Source organism: Gorilla gorilla, chromosome 4 (assembly GCF_029281585.2).
Source record: "Gorilla gorilla gorilla isolate KB3781 chromosome 4, NHGRI_mGorGor1-v2.1_pri, whole genome shotgun sequence".
Lineage (NCBI taxonomy): Eukaryota > Metazoa > Chordata > Mammalia > Primates > Hominidae > Gorilla > Gorilla gorilla.
This window is the reverse complement of record NC_073228.2, coordinates 145,382,727-145,406,228: the sequence shown is the minus strand read 5'-3', so window position 1 is coordinate 145,406,228 and position 23,502 is coordinate 145,382,727. Positions and strand designations below refer to the sequence as shown.

The 23,502-nt window shown below is 40.4% G+C and overlaps 1 protein-coding gene across 3 annotated transcripts in view; it reads left to right on the top strand.

The window, feature by feature from the left end:
• The window catches only part of DIAPH1 (diaphanous related formin 1), a 104,304-nt gene that overhangs the window by 43,690 nt on the left and 37,112 nt on the right, over positions 1-23,502 (top strand). For all 3 annotated transcript variants that reach the window (XM_055389244.2, XM_055389246.2, XM_055389245.2), the window contains 3 exons: positions 535-714; positions 1,473-2,198; positions 3,326-3,440. In XM_055389244.2, the coding sequence (XP_055245219.2) occupies positions 535-714; positions 1,473-2,198; positions 3,326-3,440 (1,021 nt within the window). The remainder of the gene's footprint in view (positions 1-534; positions 715-1,472; positions 2,199-3,325; positions 3,441-23,502) is intronic.

Below are 23,502 nucleotides of genomic sequence, written 5' to 3'. Positions count from 1 at the left end.
TATTTTCATTTTTATTTTTATTTTATTTTTTTTGAGATGGAGTCTCACTCCGTCATCCAGGCTGGAGTGCAGTGGCGCGATCTCGGCTCACTGCAACCTCTGTCTCCTGGGTTCAAGCAGTTCTCCTGCCTCAGCCTCCCAAGTAGCTGGGATTACAGGTGTCCACCACCATGCCCGGCTAATTTTTGTATTTTTGGTAGAGGCGAGGTTTCACCATGTTGGACAGGTTGGTCTCGAACTTCTGACCTCAGGTGATCCACCTGCCTCGGCCTCCCGAAGTGCTGGGATTACAGGCGTGAGCCACTGCGCCCAGCCAAACCTTGATTTTAAGGTCAGAATCATGGTGCTTTTTTCCCCGAGCATGGCCTGGATTTATGAGCTCTGTAAATCAAGTACTGGCCCAGAACAGGAGGCAGTGGGGGGATTCCAGCACCCCCAGGCAAAAGAGGAGGTAGGGAGAATTATGGGTAATAATACTTGTGCTTCTTACTGAGATGGAGAGCTTGCTGGAAGCCTGATTCGTTTTTTCTCTAGTTGGACTCAGAGTTAACAGCCCGACATGAGCTACAGGTGGAAATGAAAAAGATGGAAAGTGACTTTGAGCAGAAGCTTCAAGATCTTCAGGGAGAAAAAGATGCACTGCATTCTGAAAAGCAGCAAATTGCCACAGAGAAACAGGACCTGGAAGCAGAGGTGTCCCAGCTCACAGGAGAGGTAATGCCTGAGCAGGGAAGGCAGAATGACCTGTAACCTCAGGATGCATATGGCTTGGAACAGGAGTCAGTCATCTCGCTCCTAGGGAGGGTTCAGCTACTAATAGGTAATCTAGTTACATGGTGCATATTTTAAAAATAATATACTGGTTTTTGGTTTGTGTTGGGGGTAAGTAATACATAAGACAGAAAATCTGGAAAATACAGAAAAACATTAAGAATAAAGTAAGTTTCATTACCACCCAGAAATAAAAGTAATAAGTCTCCTAATAAATTAGGAATAAAAGCTAAACTGTTAAAAATTGACTAATTTCCTGTTATTTTAGTCATCTCTGCACAGATTTATCCTTACACACTCTCTCTGCAGTAGTAAATGCTTAAATGATCTTTGATATCTGATAACTTGATTACTTATGTGGTTATATAATCATCTGTGTAGCACATATATTAGTTATATAACTAGAACATTTGATTTACTTGACCTTTACATTTTCTAATCAAGGGAGAGTTTAACATAAAGGTTGAAATTGTCTTCTTAATACAAAGCATGCTGAACTAAGAACATGAAGACCTGAATTCTAGTTTTGGCTCTGCTGCTAAGCAGTGTGACTTTAGGTGATCATGTCATCTCTCTGACTCCTCTCAGTTCCTCCATTTGTAACATGAGAAGTTTGGATTAAGTCGTTTATTAGGTTCCTTCCAGTCCCAGTAGTCCCTGAAGTGGGGTGAGAAGTACTCACATTGATGTTATTTCTGTAGGTTGCCAAGCTGACAAAGGAACTGGAAGATGCCAAGAAAGAAATGGCTTCCCTCTCTGCGGCAGCTATTACTGTACCTCCTTCTGTTCCTAGTCGTGCTCCTGTTCCACCTGCCCCTCCTTTACCTGGTGACTCTGGCACTATTATTCCACCACCACCTGCTCCTGGGGATAGTACCACTCCTCCTCCTCCTCCTCCTCCTCCTCCTCCTCCTCCACCTCCACCTCCTTTGCCTGGGGGTGTTTGCATCTCCTCACCCCCTTCTTTACCTGGAGGTACTGCTATCTCTCCACCCCCTCCTTTGTCTGGGGATGCTACCATCTCTCCACCCCCTCCTTTGCCTGAGGGTGTTGGCATCCCTTCACCCTCTTCTTTGCCTGGAGGTACTGCCATCCCCCCACCTCCTCCTTTGCCTGGGAGTGCTAGAATCCCGCCCCCACCACCTCCTTTGCCTGGGAGTGCTGGAATCCCGCCCCCACCTCCTCCCTTGCCTGGAGAAGCAGGAATGCCACCTCCTCCTCCCCCTCTTCCTGGTGGTCCTGGAATCCCTCCACCTCCTCCATTTCCCGGAGGCCCTGGCATTCCTCCACCTCCACCCGGAATGGGTATGCCTCCACCTCCCCCATTTGGATTTGGAGTTCCTGCAGCCCCAGTTCTGCCATTTGGATTAACCCCCAAAAAGCTTTATAAGCCAGAGGTGCAGCTCCGGAGGCCAAACTGGTCCAAGGTAAGAGTTTGTGTCTATTTCTTCACCGGTCAATCTTAAGAAACAGTTTCAGTTTTCTACTTTGTATTTTGTGCATGGATGGGCTGCGCCTTAAGACTTTCATCTTTCTATCTTTAAGCTTCACTCATGCTTATGTTTATTCAGCAGATATTAGGCATCTTCTTTATTCCATACATCACCACGGAGAGTTCTGTGAACCCTGTATTCTGCATTTAATCTTAATGTTTTTTGCCTTTTCTCTGAGGCTGTGAATACCATGGTAACACACAGTTTGATAATAGTCATTCACCAGTCTGCAAACTACTGATAATTGTGCTGATCCCAAAGTCATGGATTTATGAATCCACTCTCCTATCCCAATTCCGCAGGATGTGAGTTACACGGGCCTTTTTTTTTTTTTTTTTTTTTTTGAGTTGGAGTCTTGCTTTGTTGCCCAGGCTGGAGTGCAGTGGCATAATCTCTGCTCACTGCAACCTCAGCCTCCTGAGTAGCTAGGATTACAGGCGTGTGCCACCATGCCTGGCTAATTTTTGTATTTTTAGTAGTGATGGGGTTTCACCATGTTGGTCTGGCTGCTCTCGAACTTGTGATCCGCCCACCTTGGCCTCCCAGAGTGCTGGGATTACAGGCGTGAGCCACCGCACCTGGCCTACATAGGCCATATTTGCATGCACAGTATTGTTCCCATGATGTGTTTGAGATGCCTGTGATTCTGAGTGAGTTAGCCTTTTTCTTCTAGAAACCAAGTTAATATAAAGGACCTTAGGGATTTGCTCATAAAATGAGCAAATTTGGCACAGTTAGCCAAACTGGTGGGAGAAATTTAATGATGAGCAAGACTTCTCTGAAATAAAGCCTTAATGGTTATGAAGCTAGAGGATTTGGAGTTAGGAGGAGGATACGTAGTATATATGAATCTAGTTCTTGAATAATCACCAATTAACAGATGAACTGGAAGTATTCTCTCCTAATCCCACTGCAGCTATTCTGTGCCTCAAGTTAGTCTTATTCTAGTAAGCCATTGCTGATAATCAGCCAGCCACCTATTTTACAGCCTCATCTGTTTTCTAGGATGGAAAGTACAGGGCTCAGTTTACTAATTCTTAACACCCTGCCTTTATCCACAGCTTGTGGCTGAGGACCTCTCCCAGGACTGCTTCTGGACAAAGGTGAAGGAGGACCGCTTTGAGAACAATGAACTTTTCGCCAAACTTACCCTTACCTTCTCTGCCCAGACCAAGAGTGAGTACCTTCCTCTTTGATGCAAAGGTCCAGTGTAGGGCTTAGAATATTTTTTCATTAGGTTTCCTATTCCCTTCCCTTCCCTGGGTAAAGATAGAAAGGGTATGTTGGATGGAAGACTGATGGATTTTCCCATTCAAAAGAAAGAAAAGATGTTTTTGTATTAAATATTATGGAGTTACTTGGTTTGGGAAAGAGAACTGTTGTATGTAGGTATTTTGTATCAGTATAACTTGTTAGGGATATGAGATTAAAGTGACAGCTTGATTTGGGCCCATTTTGATACTTTTGAACAGATTCTGGCACTGCCTTAAGGTGCAGTTTCCAGTTCTAAGTACATAATTAATAAGGGTTGGAAAGAGTCTTTAACAGTTTGGGTGACTGAATGACTGTCTACAGTAACAAAGAACCATATGTGATTCCTTTTCTGCCTTCCATTTCTTTCCAATATTGGATGCCTTCTCCCTCCTGGCACTTTGCTCCTGCAGCTTCCAAAGGTAAGAATACAAAAGAGCCTTTTAGTTTGGTCTCTTGAATATTAGAGAAAAATATGAAATAGATATAAAGGAATTTCTCATTAGAAAACTGAGACCAGAGATTGAGGGTTGACTTGTCTTTGCTAGATGTTTTTTGTTTTTGTTTCGTCCCCTGGAGTTCAAAATGACCAATAGCTTTGGCATTAACTAATAGGGAGGAAAGTTTGCTTCCCGTTAAACTACCACATACTTAATCTCTTTAGAAGGTGAGGGACAACGTAAGCAATAATACTATTACCTTACATTTGTGCTGTTTTACAATTTTCATAGTGCCTTAACATATATGACCCTATTTGATATGCAAAGAAGCCTTATGAGACAGGCAGGATGTGTATCATCTCCATTCTGTAGCATATATAGACTCTGAACAGTTAGGTGGCTTTCCCAAGGTTATGTGATCAGAATCAGGAGTCTTGACTTCTGGTCCATTTTTTCTATATAAATTCTTGATTTTCTTTTTTAGCCTTCATATGGTTCCTTTTATTTTACAAGAGCTGATCTACTTTGCCCTCTTCTTTCTTCACTTCCTAATTCTTGTGGTTTTGTGCTACCTTGTGATAGGGTACTTATAGTTACTTCCCCTGAGATAGTATTTGAAAGATTGTGTCATGTATAATGACAATTATAGCCCAATAATTTCATATTTTCATCTTCTTCCAGCATTTTTGTTTGTTTAGAGGCTTACTATGACCCTAGTGATGAAAATTAAGTGCAACTTTGGAGCATTTATTTTCCCCACATTCCCCTAGTCAATTAGTATTTTTAAAGGCAATTCCTTTTTTTTTCCTTAAGTGATCTGATGGAAACAGGCTGCACTTTGTTCTAATAAGGAGTCTAACAGATTGTGAGGTGCCTTGGTGGCCCCTAGTTACATATGTGTGTGTGTGTATCTAGGAGTATAAGACCATAATGCTCAGATCTGTCTTGTTGCCCTGTCATTCAGGTCAAAATGGCCTTTTCCTCTAAGAAAATTGTCACCTTCCATGCCAAAGTCCAGCCTAAGGGATTAATTCCACTCTCTTAATTAAAGTACTGGGATGGTAACCACATATACTGTATTAGTCTATCAATAAAGACTAGTTGACAGAGTCAAAATTAAATGATTTTCTAATTTGTAAGTTCACAGAATCCCTATGTTGGCCTCTGGCATAAGTTTCTTTCTTTCTTGAGTCTGGGCTCCGCACTTTTAGTGCCATTGCAAATGAATACTGACTGGGCCCCTTTTCTCCCCCCACCACCATCCCCATCTTTTTATTTGGTGCATTTGTATTCCTATTAATTCTAGTTGGGTTTTATACAGTTTAGTGGTCTTCCTTGGCATTATATTCTCATTATGAATTGGGATATGGTAGTATTTTTTAAAATACCAAAGTGGCCCCCTTAGTCACAAAAGGCCAATAAAAAGAAAACTTTAGTAAAAGATCTTTGTGCTTCTTATTTAGAGTTTAGGTTTTTGTCAGATAAGGAATTTCAAACTCTCAAAAATTGCAAGCACTTAGAAGACCCAGATCTCCTCAGTATGACAGCAAGTATACTTTACTTCAGTGCTTTAAACATCTCTAGTATTTATATTTCAGAAAAAGATCTTCATCCTTAACTACTTTTATTTTTTTTATTTTTATTTTTATTTTTGAGACAGAGTCTTGCTCTGTCGCCCAGGCTGGAGTGCAGTGGCGCGATCGTGCTCACTGCAGCCTTCGCCTCCCGGGTTCAAGGGATTCTCCTGCCTCAGTCTCCTGAGTAGCTGGGATTACAGGCACCCACCATCATGTCCAGCTAATTTTTGTATTTTTGTAGAGATGGAGTTTCACCATGTTGGGCAGGCTGGTCTTGAACTCCTGACCTCAGGTGATCTGCCCACCTTGGCCTCCCAAAGTGCTGGGATTACAGGCATGAGCCACTGTGCCCGGCCATCCTTACTACTTTTTAAAAGTAATTCTTGAATACTGAATTGAATATTGAACCAGTTCAGTTTGAATACTGAAGCCAGTGTCAGTTACCAAGTCTCTCATTCATAGTCTTGATATTGATGATATAATTAAATGATAGGTAACTACTCATTATCAACCTTGTAAATATTTCATCTTCCAGATGAAGTAGTGACATAGATTAAATAACTTTTTCCAAACTGTATAAAAAGTGTCAGAATTCAGACTCCAAACAGTGACTCCAAAGTCCTTGCTCTAGCCTTCTGCTTCTTAGAAGTGTGTATGTACTTGCCCTAAGAGCCTCTGAAAGCTTAGATCCAAACAAAAGCTGCAAGAAAGGGGATATGCTGCCTTTAGGAACCACTTCATTCATTCAGACGCAAATGTCCTTGAATTGGCAGTGACTGAGTAGAAAAAAGGGAACAATAATAGATTAAAAAAAGTAAGTGAGATACTAGATATTTAGGGTTATAAAAGAGAAGGCATATTCTGACTGTATTCAACTCTAGCAAAACTAATCCAGTTGAAGAAATAAGACACGTTTATCTAGTAGAAGCACTGCTTAGATGATTTCAGTCCAGGTGGTTGCCAGTATTGATGAAGAAGTTATTTGGACACTGGGTTTTCATCATATTGCATTATTTCCTCTCTTGCTTGCTAAACACAACTCTGCTATTTGTTAAGCATGCCTGTATCCCCCTTATGTTTTATTGATACCTAAAACCTTCGGTATACCTACTGGCCCCTCCAAGAATGGGCATTGAAGAAAGCATCTGCCTCACTCTGCACATCTGCCTCCTGTAGTGAAAAGTCTCCTGTTACACATATTCTGAAGCAGAATATGTGTGCCTTTTTACAAGAGAAGAGCTGAGAGACAGGAACTGGTCCTAGAATATTATACTCCAGATTCTTTTACACATTATTTCTCTTATAAGGGTTAGTGGCTTGTTTCTGAAGGCTTTGTTTCCCATAAATGAGGTATTTACTTACTCAGTTAACTTATTCCCTGCCAGAGAATATTTTGAATTTACTTTTGATAGGCAGTGCCATAAAACTTGTAGTCCTTTTTCACATTCTCACTTTCCTTATAGTGATCAGCAAGGAGTCTTTTATCATGGACTCTTTGTTGACTCTTTTTGAATTTCTTGGAAACAGGTCCAATAGTTAAATTTCTTTTTTTTTTTTTTTTTGTTTCATTTTCTCCAAGGGAGCATTTTCATTGCTATAGTAGCCTTAGGCAGCTCATTATTTGTATGTACAAGATAAACTAGTTTTTCATTTTCCATTTCTTCTCTTTGCTGTCTTTTGTTGATTATGTGATCATTACACTACCACCTCTTGAACCATAGCATGGTGAGTGATAACTCATGTCTTAAATAAATAGTACAGTGACTTTTATTTTTAGGTTTATTCCTTCTTTCCAGAAACAATATGGAACATTAGACTTGTTAAAGTAAGAGGTGTGTTATGTGAACTGTGAGCATCAGAACAGTTCTCCAAATATTTAATGGCAGTAATTTAGAAAAAACTCTGGCTAAAAAGACCTTCACTAAGAATTGAGAATTTTATTAAAAAATAACAGTATTCTAGTTAGCATTTGACTGTGTGGGTCCAGTACTGTTGTCCCAGAAGTCAGAACTGTTAGCCGTAACAGATAGGTTTACCTGTCTGCTGCCCTGACGTAATTTTCTTGCTTCAGGCTTCAGCAGGAGCCCCTTTCCCAAAAAGAATCTGAGGGTCTTTTTCTTTTTCCCTGTGATATCTCTTCTGTCCACTAGGTGGCACTCACCCAGTTGCATCTTTATTAGTGAATTTTTGTAGCTTCTGCAGCTTTCACCTTTAGCAGCAAGGTTTTGTGAGAGCTCAGCCTGCTCTACCTTGTTCAGTGAGTCTCTTAGCAGAAAGATGTCTGTTCCATCGGTTTCTTATTCCACTCAAATCGGTAAGATTAGGACTAGAGGTACTAGTCAAGTGAACACTTGTTGGGAGTCTTACCTTTTAATTACTTAGCTTCTCTTGGGTTTTGAGTAGGGGTCAGACTACTAGCACAAAGAAATTGGGAAGTTCTATAATATCAAGATAATAGTCCCTTGTGATTTAAAAACATAAATCTATCCCTATTATCTGGGGTTTCCAGAACTTCTTCACATGGAAAAAGTACCATACCTCCTCCAGGTTGTCATCTCATTGTCACTAGTGATATAAAAAAGGAACCTAAACTGCCCCCTCATATACCCCTCTACACCCCAACCTTTCCATCACCATTTTCTTTTAATCCACTGGATCTAATATTATGCCATTTATCTTGGTTTATGTCACTTACCACAGGCAGCCCCAGACTCCTGGGTCATCCTTCATCTCCCATAGTTTAATTGCGATAAGGTTCTGTGTGGTTCCTATTCTGTCTCCTCCCATCCCACCTAAGCTCCTGAAACTGGTCCACTGTACCCTCTGGAATTCATGGTCCATTACTGGCAAAACCTTTTTCACTTTGCTCTACTGGAAACCTGGTTTTCTCTCAATACCACTTTCCCTTTTGCTTGCTTATGTGGTTTTGTTTTGTTTTGTTTTGTTTCGTTTTGTTTTGTTTTGTTTTTGAGATGGAGTCTTGCTCTGTTGCCCAGACTGGAGTGCAGTGGCAAGCTCTCAGTTCACTGTAGCCTCTGCCTCCTGGTCACAAGCAATTCTCCTGCCTCAGCCTCCCGAGTAGCTGGGATTACAGGTGTGCACCACCACACCTGGCTAATTTTTGTATTTTTAGTAGAGACAGGGTTTCACCATGTTGGCCAGGCTGCTCTCGAACTCCTCACCTCAGGTGATCCACCCATCTTGGCCTCCCAAAGTGCTGGGATTACAGGCATGAGCCACTAGGCCCAGCCCATGTGATTGTTTTTCTTTGTTCTCATAGACCCCACCCCAGTGGGCTTGGAGATGGGGTAGATGTAATCTTCGTTATTCATTGCCACTCTCAGATCATTTTGCCTCTTTACTAAAAGGAAACAATTCTAAAAACCAACAATTTCAAATCTTATGACATTGTTATGTCACCCATTTTCTCTTCATGTTGTCATCTACTGACACCCATGTTACTCCTCATTTCTCAAACAATTTAGCTCTGGACTCATATCCACTCTTCTATACTCCAATACTACCTCTGACTTAATTCTTAGGAATTTTTATACGAAAAGGTCATGATCCTACCAATATTCTGGCCTTTCAGTTCCTTGAATTCTAATACTGATTTTGTCCTCTATCCTACCTCAACCATTCCCCCCTTCTAGGATCTCATGTCATACCACCCAGGTTCTATCTTTTTACCTTACTCCCTTTGCTATCCTGACCCCAACAGGCCTCCAGCCCTGCTAATCCATTTGTCCTACCAGCATTTCACTGTCCTTCACCTTCTGATGACTTCACTCTTTCCCTGAGCTAAAATTTCTTGGTTAATCATTATAATCATTCTCTTGGGGTTTGTTCTTCCATTATCTCTCTCATTTCATACTCGATTGGCAAAACCACAATCCCAGTTAATTCCTTTTCTGTCTTTGTCCTGCTCCTGTAGCTGTGCAACTGAACATGGCTGGAGAATACCACACAACTGGGCCCTTCTTTGACAGACTTTCTTCTCTTAGCTTTCAGGACAGGAAACACTTACTTTTCCTGCTAACTCACTGGCTGATCTTTCTGCCAACTCTCCTCTGCTTAATTTGTGAAGTTGCTTGGCCCTTGATACTGCCAGGCAGTCATATCTGAAGCATTACAAATTCATTGAATTTCCTGCTCTCCTAAAGGTTATTTCACACCTTTTTTTCCTCCTCAACAGCCCAAACCTCCCTCATCCTCATTCTCAGTTGGGGATGTTTTCTTTCTACTTCACTGACAAAATTGAAGCAATCAGAAAAGGAACTTCCAAAGACTTCCATCATTACTTTTACCTAGCAGAATTCTGTCTTCCTCTGTTACCATGGTCCTGTCTAAAGCCAGTTCCTGGACTAATTTGTTGTCATCATTTTAACAAATAGGTAGAATACACTGGAAATACAGGGTAAAAAGGTGTCCTCCCCCAGAGTGACTGTGGTTAAATCATACTTTTTATATACATATGTTATTCTAATAAAGGAATGGGAAAATCCTTTTCTTCTTTAGTTCAAGTGAGAAAGGTAAATTTTTGAATAAAACTTTACTGGAAAAGGGGCAAGGGAATTAAAAATAAAATTACAGAAACATGAGGGTATACACACTTCTTTTTTAATATAATTGGTGTGATCTTATACAGTATATACTGTTTTGTATTTTGCTTAACATGTTTTAGCATCTCGATGTCCTTACATATAGATTTGTGTCATTATTTCTGATAGTTGTATTCTGTCATATAATACAAATAAGTTTTCCATTTTTTTATTACAAGCAATGCTGAAGGAAACATCCATTTTTAATTGTCTTTGCAAACTTGTATTTCTGCACAGTAAATTCTTAAAAATAAAATTTGTGGGCCCAAGTTGCTAGGTATAAGATTGTAGCAATTTATACTTCCACGAAAAATAAAAAAATATTTATGGTAATGTCTAGTAGGGGAAAAGTGATATGTTGTTTTAGTCTGACCACTAATAAGATTGCACCAGAGGTTATCTTTCATACCTTGACTCTATCTGTAAAGTGAGATACATGAACCTAAAAGGTATCTTTCAGTTTTAAACTTCTGGTTCTGTTACTTTGTTTTTTTCCTTGCAATAAGCTGTCTTTGGTGTTATCTGTCATGTCAAACTCTTCTTTTGTTTCTGACAGCCTTCCAAGTCCTTTTGTTATTTTGTTTGTTTTGGTCTGAGTTTCATTCTCTTATTCTATGCACCAAAGGTCAGGCATCAGGAGCTGCTGCTTGCTTACAACCAGTGTTTAGGAGTATAGAGCTAAACTGGGGCAAAACTTTAAAACTATTGCGCGAAGGCTGCTGATGTAGTTTCCACAGAAGACTTACTGTTGGAGATTTAAGGGACTGCATCATCAGGTAAAGGAATTAAGTTTTAATTTTCTTCTCAACCGTGGGAATTTGATATTTTATTTCTAGCAGTGTGCTTTACTGCTTTCAGCCACCAGATGGCACATGGATCCCTTTTATTTTAGATGTGTCATTGTTGCGTTTGGTAGTGATGTCATCACGTTAGAGAGAGGCAACCTCTGTCCTTTCCAAATACAAGCTGATTAGTATACTGCCCTCTACCTGTCGGGAAATTTATTTGGAGGACTGATCAGCAGTTAAATTATGCAGAAAGCTACAGCTGGCCCTTTTACAAAAGGATCTTGTCCTGTTGCAGCTAGTATTTTCAATAGTAGCAATATTCGTGTTCTTTTTGGGGTCCAGAGGCTGGAAAGGTTTTTGTTCTTTAGTCTGATACCTTCATGAAAGCATAGCCTTCCTTTGAGAGGGCTCAAAGAGAGGTTTGTATTTTATCAGCTTGGTAGCTCATTGTAGCCTCATTATATACACACTCATAATCCCATCTCTGTCTCAGTTTCTGCTGAAAAACTACTTTAAGCACATAATAGAACCTACCCACATTATATATTGATAACTAGCTTGAGATAATATACTGAATCCATTTCTTCAGGGAATTCCCCTGGTCTAACTTGGATAGAATATGCTGGTGCAGAAAGATTTTCACGGTCAAAGTCAACCCTTTGTGTCATATGTTAACTCCTAATTATCCCCAGCTAGTCTCATTTTTAGAGCCTCTTTCTAGCCATCCCAGCTTTAGTGTGTGCCTGTATTACTCTTTTCTAGAAACATATAGACTGAAATGGTATCTTTTAAGTCCAAGGTACCATCTGCCATTATCTGTGGATTCCAGATTTTATTTCTAACCAAATGTCCTTTTAAATGTCATTGTCTGAGACTTAGACCATCTAGTTGGGGGGTCAGTATTACTTAAACTTCTAACATCTTGGTACAGTCAGTTCCTAGCCTTAAATGTCTGTTGATACCAGTAAATCTCAAACTTTAGTATAAGGATTACATGAGGAGCATGTTTGTAACATGTAACATGTTTACATGTTAATGGTGTGAATTAAGCCACTCTTCACCTGTTCTCTTAATAATATTTTGATATCTGTATCTGAATAGGTATTATATAAGTATTATCCCTGTTCTTATGGAGGTCATATGAGATTGATTAGGAAACAATTCAACATTTTCTGTTGACTTGGCAGTCAATTTTGGAGTCACTATTTCAGAGGCACTTTTCTTGCCATCTTCCAGACTTCTCAATAGCCATCTTAGAAGGACATTTTGAAGAAGTCCTCTGTGGTCAGTGAACTAGCTCAGAACCACTTAGAGATTGACTCTGCTGGAGAGGATGGATGGAGGGCAGAGTGATTAGGGCAGAGTATTGTGCTGGACTGGGGCTTGTACAACACGGAAGGAGTTGTGAGAAACTGGAGGAGATAGAGATCAAGATGAAGAATGTTACAGTTATACAGACATAACTTTTGTTCAAGCTTGGTTATTCTCTTGCTGTGGAGACCTGGAGTTGGTAGACATCAGAGATGTGTTTAGGCAAAGAAATGGGATATCTAGCAAGTGTAAAAGCAGAACTAAGGATTGGGGTGAACAAAAGAGTGATCCAGTGCTCTCTTACTACATACTAGAACCCAAAATTGTTGCCTTAAGGAAAAGGCACTGTTTTGAGGATCCCTTGACCTTACACTGTTTGGGAATTGTTGGACCTGAAATGACTTTGCTGCTGATGCTGAACAAGTCTCCCTCCAAACATAAGGTTGTAGACAGGCTAGTTTGCAAGGAGTGCTAAGGATGTCTCCACAGAATGTTTCCTCTGGGGCTTTTCTTTCAGCTTCTCAGTTATCTGTTTCTTTTTGTTTTTTTTTTTTTGTTTGCATAGGTAAGTGGTTCAGAAGTCAAAACAGTATAAAAAAGTCTCATTCCCACCCTAGTATTCATCCATGCCATCCTTCTCCCTCCCCTACCTTCTAGAGGTAACCATTTTTATTAGTTTGATTATCCTTTAGACTTTCTTAAAAAGTGCAGTTATAAACAAATACTGATACAGATTCTTGTCCTTCCTCTTACCAAAACAAGGAACATACTATCTGTACTGTTTCTATACCTTGCCTTCTATATCCTGGAGAGTCTTCGTATCAGTATGCAGAGACTTTCCTCATTTAAAAAAGTATAAGTTTTTAATAAGCAGGCATTACTTTTATAATGAACACAAGGATAAAACAAAAGTAGAGTAATGAAATAATTGTTCTTTTTTTGAAACAGTAGCTACAGTAACCCATTTGATCTGACTGCATCTTAGCATGTATACATGTCCTTTTGATCGTCCTAAAAAAGCTCATACATAACAATGAATTGAAGAGTTAGTTACCCACATCAGCTCTGTAAATGTATGGCAACTTATGCTAGAGCTTACAGCCATTATGATATGGGGAAGACAGACTTGCAAAGTTCAGCCAGGGGACCTTCCAGACTTCACTCGAGTGTGATACTTGAACAGGAGGAGATCTTTGTACTGCTAGCAAAGGGATGCTACCCTATAAAAGGTCTTTAAAGGAAAGGAGTGGCCTACCTTATTTTTTTCTTGCTTCCATTTCAGTTTTTGTTCTGGAGATGAATTGCTCTAGAACTTAGTGTCCTGTAACTGTTCCATGTATTAGAACTCTCGCCCATTGCCTTTGGAGCAGTGTGGAAGAATGCTTGTGATTCAGTGTTTGGTGGCAAAAGCAGGAAACAAATTATGTACACCTTATTACAATTGTTTCATATTAAAAACAAATGCATTAGTGAAAGATTAGAAGGGAATATACCAGACTACTGTAACAGAGATTTTGTTAGGGTACTACATACTTTTTCTTTTAATTTTTCTATAATGTGGTTATATTGTTTTTATAATGAAAAAGACACAGGGTTAAAAAGGAAATTTCAGTGTCTGACATGCTTGGAGAAGATTCTAGAGCACTTCTAGATTTCTAGAAGTACTTGGACCTGAGATTTCGTCTGCCAAGCCAAGTACTAGGATTCAGTTCTGTAAAGCAAGTAACAGTATCCTTTACTTCACTTTTAACAGTTTCTTTTTGAAAAAACAGACTCCAATTAAAAAAAAAAAACAAAACTCTTTTCACTTCTAAGTACCATTGGACAAGGGACCCCAGTGATATAACAGAAGGGCATTGGTAACCCCATTTCTGCAAGATGGGATGGAACCATTCTTTCCTCCTGATCCTACAATAACCCCAACTCTTCTTAGAGCCAGTGATTTCTTCTTTTAGATCTATTAGATGGGAAGATACGGCACTCTCCTGTGTGTGTGTTTGCATTTCTTTTAGCAAGAAAAACTGCAAAAATCCTTCCCAAGAATTTCCCGTTTTTCCTATTCTGCTTGCATTTTTCTTTTCGGCCACGGGGTGTGCGCAGTTGAGCTATTTTGGCTCAGGTTCCAGATTGTGAGGTCAGAGACTAGGGATTGGAGGAGAAGATCAGGTGACTTTCAGTAACAGAGATGGCGGTCCTCCCATCTCCACCCCTTCCCCCCTCATCTTTCCCCACCCTTTCCTGGCTTCCACAGGAACAAAGAAGGGAAAAAAACAGCAGTATGACGAAAACCAGCAGCTGTCTCTGCAGGCTCAGGCTGGGGGCTGGGTGTTTATTCCATCTGTTCTCTTTGTTCTGCTCTTACCCTGTTACTTCCCTTCCCAACCCTGAATAAAACAGTATTTCTAGAATCGTTTGTTATGGAGAATGGTTTAGAATTCTGCAGTTTACTCAGTATTTATTTAGGTTAGCGTGGGTGAGATACAGCAGAGATTAAAACTGATCTGGAGCACCTAAAAAAAAGATGAAGGTACTTTGCCTTCTCATTCAGTCTTAAATTATGAATACCTATTTAATGTCAGATTTGTGACAGGGGATTATCAACTATTATTTCCAATTATCAAAACATTATTTCCATAATGCCTAATTGGTATTATCTTTGTTTTATAATTGAGAGATATAAAAGAGAATTAATATGTCCTTTGCTTGTTAAGATTTTATAGCAAGTAAACACCAAGCCAGAATTTGAGCCTAGATATATTGGGCTCAGAATCCAGCACTTAGTGAAAGGGAGTGGCAAGAATGCAGGCATGTTGAGAGAAACTTCAGGTGCTTGCTTCCAGTGACTGACAGTGTAAAGTCACTGTGCTAGTGCTTCTTGATTTTTACCAGTGATTAGTGTCCTGATTTCTTCAACAAATAAATTTCAGGGGAATAAATGAGATGGAGAGGAACATATAGATTAAGAGGGAATTTTAAATTTTATCAACCAGTACAGTATATGGAACTTATTTAGATCTTGATCCAAATGAACTATACAAAACACTTGACAGTTGAGACAGCTGGAAATTAGTGTGATAATGGTTTCATGGCATTTTTTAAAAAGTCATCATCTTTTAGAGATGTGTACAGAAATAATTGCGGATCATTATGGGATTTAGAAGTGGGGTGTAGATGAAACAGAATTGGTCACGAGTGGATAACTGTTGAAACTGAGTGATGTATGCATGGGGATTAATAATTGTGTTTTTGAATGTTTAATTTTTCCCATAATAAAACATTTTTTAATCCAGGAAAAGAGTTTTATTCCTAGTACCTTATTTTAATGCCTTTTCTTCTGCCCTCAAGCCTATTGTTTCCTTGCATAAACCTGTCCTCTTTGCTGACATACCTGAGTCCTTGTTTGGGATAGTGCCTGTCCTTCCAGTCCTTCCCCACCCACATCCTAGAAGCAGACCTCTTTTTAGCACTCCCTAACTGAGTCACCATCCTGGGTGTGCTGGGAAAGTATCTGTGGGAAACTCAATGACTATATTATCTGAAAGACCAAATGCTTGGTGAAGTGCCCAGATTTGTAATACTGCTTTTCTGCTACCCTTCCAGACTTATATCTGTCCCCTTCTTTATAACTCTCAGCATCTGGTTCTTCCTTTGGGATTCTGTGTGGCTTTGTTCTTGTCCTTTAGGTTTGTTCATTAATGCCAGTTTGCCCTGTCCCTCCTTACAGCTTGCACATCTGTAATGGTCTAGTTCTGTGGGATTTTGCAGATAGTTGTATATTTTGGCCAAGCTATCAGTGATATGGTTACCTTTGGGCAGGGATAACTGCTATTCGGTTGGCATGATATTTTTTCCTTCTATAATGTATACCTTAGTGATTGTTTTAAAGTGCTGAATTTATCCCTTATGTATATTACAACCATGAAGAATATAAATCAGAAGTTCTCCATTTGGGCAGCTTCTTATATTAACACTTATATTAACATTAAGACCCTCTTACTCTCTCCTCTTCCCAGAATTAGAGAGTTGATGTAGTGCTTAATAGAGATGGCTTATTGTATGCTAGGTGAACTTGGCAATTCCATAGCTATGTTACCCTCACAGAAAGTTATTTCTTGGAGAGATTATTAAGTGTTCTGATCTTTCATATATGCCTGAGAGATCTAGGATTCTTCCTCAAAGACCCTATTTCTTCAGAGAAAACTATAGTGATGCCAGAGTCTTTTTTTTTTTTTTTAACAACTTGTGATTTTTGTGCACCTGTGTTGTATGTGTTGCCATTATCTCACTTTAGGGACGTTGGATAAACTGGCGTATTTGTGCAGCCTCATTTAAGTAGTGGCAACCATTAATGACTTGTACCCACAAGTTTTTCCAGATAATTTCTGTTTTTTCCACCTTTCTTACATGTTCTCTTTTAGTCATAGGTACTTGGCTTACTCAAGGGAGGTGTAGCGTAAGATAAAGATAATGGAGGGTGTTCCCTGTAGAATAGGTACAAATGCTGCAGGCTTTATCTTGGGCAGAGCAAGTAGGGTTTTGGTCCTGAGTAAGTGAGTGAGGTTAGGTGGAGCTGCCTGTCTTCCAGCCCTGCGGATATAACTGACTCAGTCCGTGTTCTCAACAGTTTTTGAAAAGTCCATTTTTCTATCCCACTTACTTACTCCCACCTGCAGTTCTTAAGAACGTAGTTTCCAGGATGTCAGGCAACTCCCCACTCCTCCATTTCCTGTTTGTGGTCTTCATTGAGAGACGCCTGAAACAGGAATTCCTGGGGAAGTGCAGGCTATAGCGGTGGGATTCCGGGGGTCATTAGTCCATTATTGAAGCTGGGGAATCATGTACTATAAAAGGACCTCCCTTCCGTTCTGTTGTCTCCTAGAAACTATTACTAATCATAACCAAGCAGTAACTGCAACTCAGGGCTGTTGACTTGTGCCCTTTGTCTTTAGAGACTGAAAATTATTTTCCCTTCTTGTGCCTCAGTTTCTATTATTTGAATTTTAGAGCTCAACATCAAGATTTGTGACAAAATTAACTTGGACTCTGTAGGACTGATTCGTTTGAAATGCAAAAGTAGTGAAGAACATAAAACAGACTCCCTATCTTGGCCGCCAGGGGGTGCCCTTTCCCTTCGCTTTACTGTCTGGCACTCCCCACTGCATTCAGCCATTTTAGACAGATTGTTTTTCCTCCCAGCTAACTCCATTTTGTATTTGTGACGCAGGAATAAAAAAAGGAGTTAGGCAAAGGAGGAGTCTGGTTTGCAGAGGGAGGGAGACTGGCTGAGGCGCAGCTACGTACTCTTTTACTCAGCAGTTGCTCATCAGGGACACACCTTGCTGCAGGCTGCCTGCATCCTGAGCAATCGATGCCGCAAGTCCTTGCCCGCAGAGCACAGAGCAAAATGGTTTGGCTGCCGGACACCTACTAACAGTGACAGAGTGCTAGCTTTTGAGGCAGCAGGCCAGGGCATCCCCTCTGCCTCATCTAGACTCTAATCCTGGGTTTAGGTGTTTTTGCTACAGAGATGTTTAGGGCAATTTTCTTAATTATAGGATCAGATAAGAAAAGATACCCCCCCCAAAAAAAAGAAAAAAAGGAACCCCTTTCACTTAGCTGTCTGGGAAGAATCAAATGCCCCAAGGACTCTAGGGAAATGGTCCTGAATTTTTTAAAAAAATGTTATTTTTGAAACCGTGAAAAAAATGCACGCACACATACACACATATACGTAAAGAGACTAGTATGAACACCCCTATGTCCATCACCCATTTAAAAAACTTAATCAACAGCTAGTCTCGTTTCATATACCTGTATCAACTTTGTCTTTGCCACCCATTATTTTTACATGTATCCTTGTTCATATTATTTAATCCTTAAGCAGTTCAGAATGTGTGTCAAAAAAATTAGGACTTTTAAAAGAAGATAATTACTACCATTATCACATCTAAAAAATTCTTTAATATCAGATAGCCAGTTAGTATTAAATTTCCCAAATTATCTTATGATAGTTGTTTTTTTTAATAGTTCATTTGAATCAGAGCCAAATAAAGTCTACACATTGCAGTTGGTTTTGATGTCTCTATAGGTTCTCTCTTATGCTGTCTCTTTTTTATTTTTTATTTTGCAATTTATTTATAGACTTAATTTCTTTTAAAAAGATCTCTGCCAGGCGCGGTGACTCACGCCTGTAATCCCAGCACTTTGGGAGGCCGAGGCGGGCGGATCACGTGAGGCTGGGAGTTTGAGACCAGCCTGGCCAATATGGCGAAACCTCGTCTCTACTAAAAATACAAAAATTAGCCGGGCCGCCTGGTGGCGCATGCCTGTAATCCCAGCTACTCGGGAGGCTGAGGCAGGAGAATTGCTTGAACCCAGGAGGCGGAGGTTGTGGTGAGCCAAGATTGCACCACTGCACTCAAACCTGGGTGACAGAGTGAGACTCCATTTCAATAAATAAATAAATAAATAAACAAAAAGAAGATCTCTCAGGTTGGGACTGAGAAGATACAAAGCCAGACTTCCCTTCTTGCCAGAGCAGAGCCTCTTCTTTAGGATTTCCCACAGAGGCTATTGGTGACGAAGTGAAGGAGCAATGCCCTGCCACCTTCAGAGGGAGAAAGGGCTGGACTCTTACTTTTCTCCTGACGTGATTATCTGTTACCCAAAGTCTTGAGAAAAGTTTGCACACTGCCGTCAACGGAGAACATGGTCATAGAAGTGGGCCTCACCCGTTCTAAGAATTAAAGGAGAGCTTTTAAGCTTTGGGACAACTGTGTTTGGCCACTGTGTAATAGCTGCATCCCTATGGTGATTCTAGAGTATCAGCTTTTTTTTTCCCGAATACTTTTTTTACTTAAGTAGCAGCTTTCTCCCTGGTAAGACTCAGTGAATTAACAGCACTTCATGGACTTTTACAGAAAGAAAAAATATAATACTGTGTTGGGGCCGGGGGGGATGTGGTGAAAAGTCCTTTATGGCTTCAGGATTATAATATCGCTAGTCCTCCCCTTGACCTTTTTGGAGATACTCCCTGAGACTGACTTAGATGCAAATGATCAGATGAAAGTTCTTGCTTAATATTCTTCTCCCCCTTCTGAAATGGGTCAGTGACTCTGACTTTCAGCAGCCACAGCAAGCAGTCTATTCCCTTGCCCAAGGGGAGGGCACAGGTGATAGAAGGGAATTAGCAGGGTCTGGCTTCTTGGCAAGGCTGGCAGGACACTCGTAGAGTCTGGTCTGTGGAGACTAGATTGGCCCCATGTCTAGTTTGGAAACTATAGTTCCCACTAGCAAAGGGTTTAGAATCTGCTGAATAAGCCAGGATTGCAGCAGCTAGAAATACGGATCCTGGCACGGCCACTTTTTAACCACATAGCTAGGTATAAGGGTCTCTCTTTTCTACTATTGTTTGTTGAGAGTCACAGCCTTTGCAGAAAAAATTTTCCTCTTTTCCTTTGTGCTAAGGTGCTATCTATACCCACCTATTTTGGTCCCTTATTTCACACAATTCTGTAAACTGAAATTACTCAGCCCTTGATGTTGTTTTTAGGGTGAGGGACAGCACGAGGCCTTTGTTCTGGACTTCTCATCTTTGCTCTTATGAAAATGGGGGCTGGAACCCAAGCATTGATAAGGTTGTATATTAGGTGCTTTAGTATCTGGATGATTAATTAGTGCACCATTCCTGTAAGAAGGCTGGGAAGGCAGCAAATGGGAGCATTCTATGGGTTCTACATTTGACTGCCTGTCTTTACTGCTGGTTGTCAGTGGGAGTTCTTCCTAACCCACCGTCAAAGTTGAACCAGGCCTACCTGTCTAAGGATATGAAAATAAAATAGGTGGTGCCCAGAGCCATATCTGTCTTACCTTTCTCACAGTTTCCTGGTTGGTGACAGTTTTTAAAATTTACACATAGTTACATTATCACACTATGTTAACAAATCAAACTGTTTTAATTTGTTCATATTCACTTGTAGTCTTTGCCTGTGCTGTATATATAGCATTTACATGGTTGTAATCAGAGGGGGACGTGTGTGTGTATCTTAGTTCTTCTTTATTTCAGGTCGAAGTGTACAACTCATTATGCAGCATTAAATTTCAAAAAATTAAAAAGGAAATTTGCATTCATGTAATCAGGGTCTGAGACCAAGATGCCCTTTGTTATGTACCCCCCTTCCAGTTACAACTGAACCTCCACCCCCAACTCAGAGTACCCACCATCCTGAAGGGTTTTGCCTGTAGCTTTTGGTATATATACACGTTGTCAAAGAAGTGTCTTCGATTTCTAGTATGCTAAGACTATTTATTCTGAATGGATATTAAATTTGGTCAGGTTTTTTTTTGTATTGTTGAGATGATCATATAATTTTCTCGTTTAATCTGTAATTGTGGGAAGCATATTAACTGATTTCTGTTACACCGATTTTGCATTCCTAAAACAAATCTAACTTGAATGTGATGTGTTATTATGTTTATTTTATACCCCTTAATTCACTTTGCTATTAGGAATTTTGTGCCTATGTTTATGAGTGAAAGTACCTATGATTTTTTTGATACTGTTCTTTCACATTTTGATAGTGAAGTTATGCTAGCCTCACAACATGAGTTGAGAAAATATACTTCTATTTTGTGGAAAAATTTTTTGCGTAAAATTGGTGTAATTATTTATTCCTTGAGTGTTTGAAATAATAGCTGGTGAAGTCATCTGGGTCTCTGGAGAAATTTTTGATCACCGATTTAATTTTATGGTTATAGGACTGGTTTTTTCTTATTGGATAAGTTTTGATGTGTTATATTTTTCTAGAAATTTATCAATTTTATCTAAATTCGCAGACATATTTTGTATGATATTATTCCTTTTTTTGGGGGGGTGGGGGGGATGGAGTTTTGCTCTTGTTGCCCAGGCTGGAGTGCAGTGGCACAATCTCGGCTCACTGCAACCTCTGCCTCTCAGGTTCAAGCGATTCTCCTGCCTCAGCCTCCCGAGTAGCTGGGATTACAAGCATGCACTACCATGCCTGGCTAATTTTGTATTTTTAGTAGAGATGGGGTTTCACCATGTTGGTGAGGCTGATCTCAAACTCTTGGCTTCAGGTGATCTGCCCGCCTCAGCCTCCCAAAGTGCTGGGATTACAGGCATGAACCACCGTGCCCTGCCTGATTATTATTCCTCTTAATGCTTGAGCATGAGCCATATTTAGTTCAGTCCTGTATTTTGTTCCTGATGTTAGTTACTTATGCCTGATTTCTCTGTTTTTCTTTCTTGTTTTAAAATACTGAATTTAACTGGTCTTAAAAAAAATGTTTTAAGCCAAAACTGTTGGCTTCGTGAATCCCCTCTGCTACAGATTTCACTAATTTCTGTTCTTGTCTCTATCTTTAAATTTTTCTTTTGGTTTATTTTACTATTCTTATTCTAATTTTTTTAAATAGGTACTTACCTCTTTAGTTTTTAGTCTTTTTTCCCTGTCATATATGCATTTGAGACGATGTTTTCTTGGGGGGTTTTTTTGAGATAGAGTTTTGCTCTTGTTGCCCAGGCTGGAGTGCAGTGGTGCGATCTTGGCTCACCGCAACCTCTGCCTCCTGGGTACAAGCGATTCTCCTGCCTCAGCCTCCTGAGTAGCTGGAATTACATAGGCGCCCACCACCACGCCTGGCTAATTTTTTGTATTTTTAGTAGAGTTGGGGTTTCGCCATGTTGGGCAGGCTGGTCTCGAACTCCTGACCTCAGGTGATCCACCTGCCTTGACCTTCCAAAGTGCTGGGATTACAGGCGTGAGCCACCGTGCCCGGCCGAGACTGTTTTTGTTTGAATTATTGTTTGGGACACATCTCTTACGTTGTTTTTTTGAGACAGGGTCAAAAAAAAAGACAGCCTGTCACCCAGGCTGGAGTGCAGTGGTGCGATGTTGGCTCACTGCAACCTCCACCTCCTGGGTTCAAGCAATTCTTCTGCCTCAGCTTCCCAAGTAGCTGGGGTTACAGGCGTGTGCCATGACACCCGGCTAATTTTTGTATCTTTAGTAGAGACAGGGTTTTTTCACCATGTTGGCTAGGCTGGTCTTGAACTCCTAACCTTAAGTGATAAGCCCGCGTCAGCCTCCCAATGTGCTGGGATTACAGGTGTGAGCCACCATGCCTGGCTCACATCCCTTAAGTCTTGATAGGAAGTGTATTCGTTTGCTAGGGCTGCCATAAGAGAGTGCCACAGACTGAGTAGCTTAAACAACAGAAATTTGTTTCTCACAGTTCTGGAGGCTTGAAGTCCAAGATCAAGGTGTTAGCAAGTTTCATTTCTTCTGAGGCCTCTCGCCTTCTCTTGCAGATGGTTGCCTTCTTGCTGTGTCCTCGTGTGGTCTTTTCTTCTGTGTGTGCATTCCTTGTGTCTCTTTGTGTGTCCAGATTTCCTCTCCTTTATGAGGACACATCAGATTTGAAGTACTTAATTTCCATATATATGGAGTGTATTAGTTTCCTATTGTTCCTATAACAAATTACCACAAATTTAGTGACTTAAAACAATGCAAATGTATTATCTTACAGTTCTGGAGGCCAGAATTTCTAAAATGGAAATGTTGGCAGGGCTGTATTCCTTCTGGAGGCTCTAAAGAAGAATCTATTTCCTTTCCTTTTCCAATGTCTAATGCCTGCCCAGATTCCTTGGCTTATGGTCCCTTCCTCAATCTTTAAAGCCAGCAGCATAGCATCTTCACATCTCTTTCTCTGACCTCTGCTTCTGTCATCACATCTCCTCTCTGACTCTGGTCCTCGTATCTCCTTCTTATAAGAATCCTTGTAGCTAAGTGTGGTGGCATGTGCCTGTAGTCCCGACAGCTCAGGAGGCTGAGGCGGGAGGATTGCTTGAGCCCAGGAATTTAAGGCTACAGTGAGCTCTGATTGCACCACTGTTCTCCAGCCTGGGTGACCGAGTAGGACTGCAACTCTAAAAAAAAAAAAAAAAAAACAACAAAAACAACTTGTGATTATACTGAGCCTACCCAGATAATCCAGATTAATCCTGTCATCTCAAGATCCTTAATTAAATCATGCCTGCAGAGTCTCTTCTGCTGCATGAGCTTGTTCAATATTCCAAGATTGTGGGAATTAGAATGTGGACACCTTTGGAGGACCATTATTCTGTCTACCACATGGAATTTTCAGGATTTTTTGTATTTCTTGTTAATTTCCGGCTAATTGCATTCTGGTAGGTGCTCTTGTGATTTCAGTCTTTAGAAATTTGTAGAGTTTTGCTTTAGGGCTCAGAA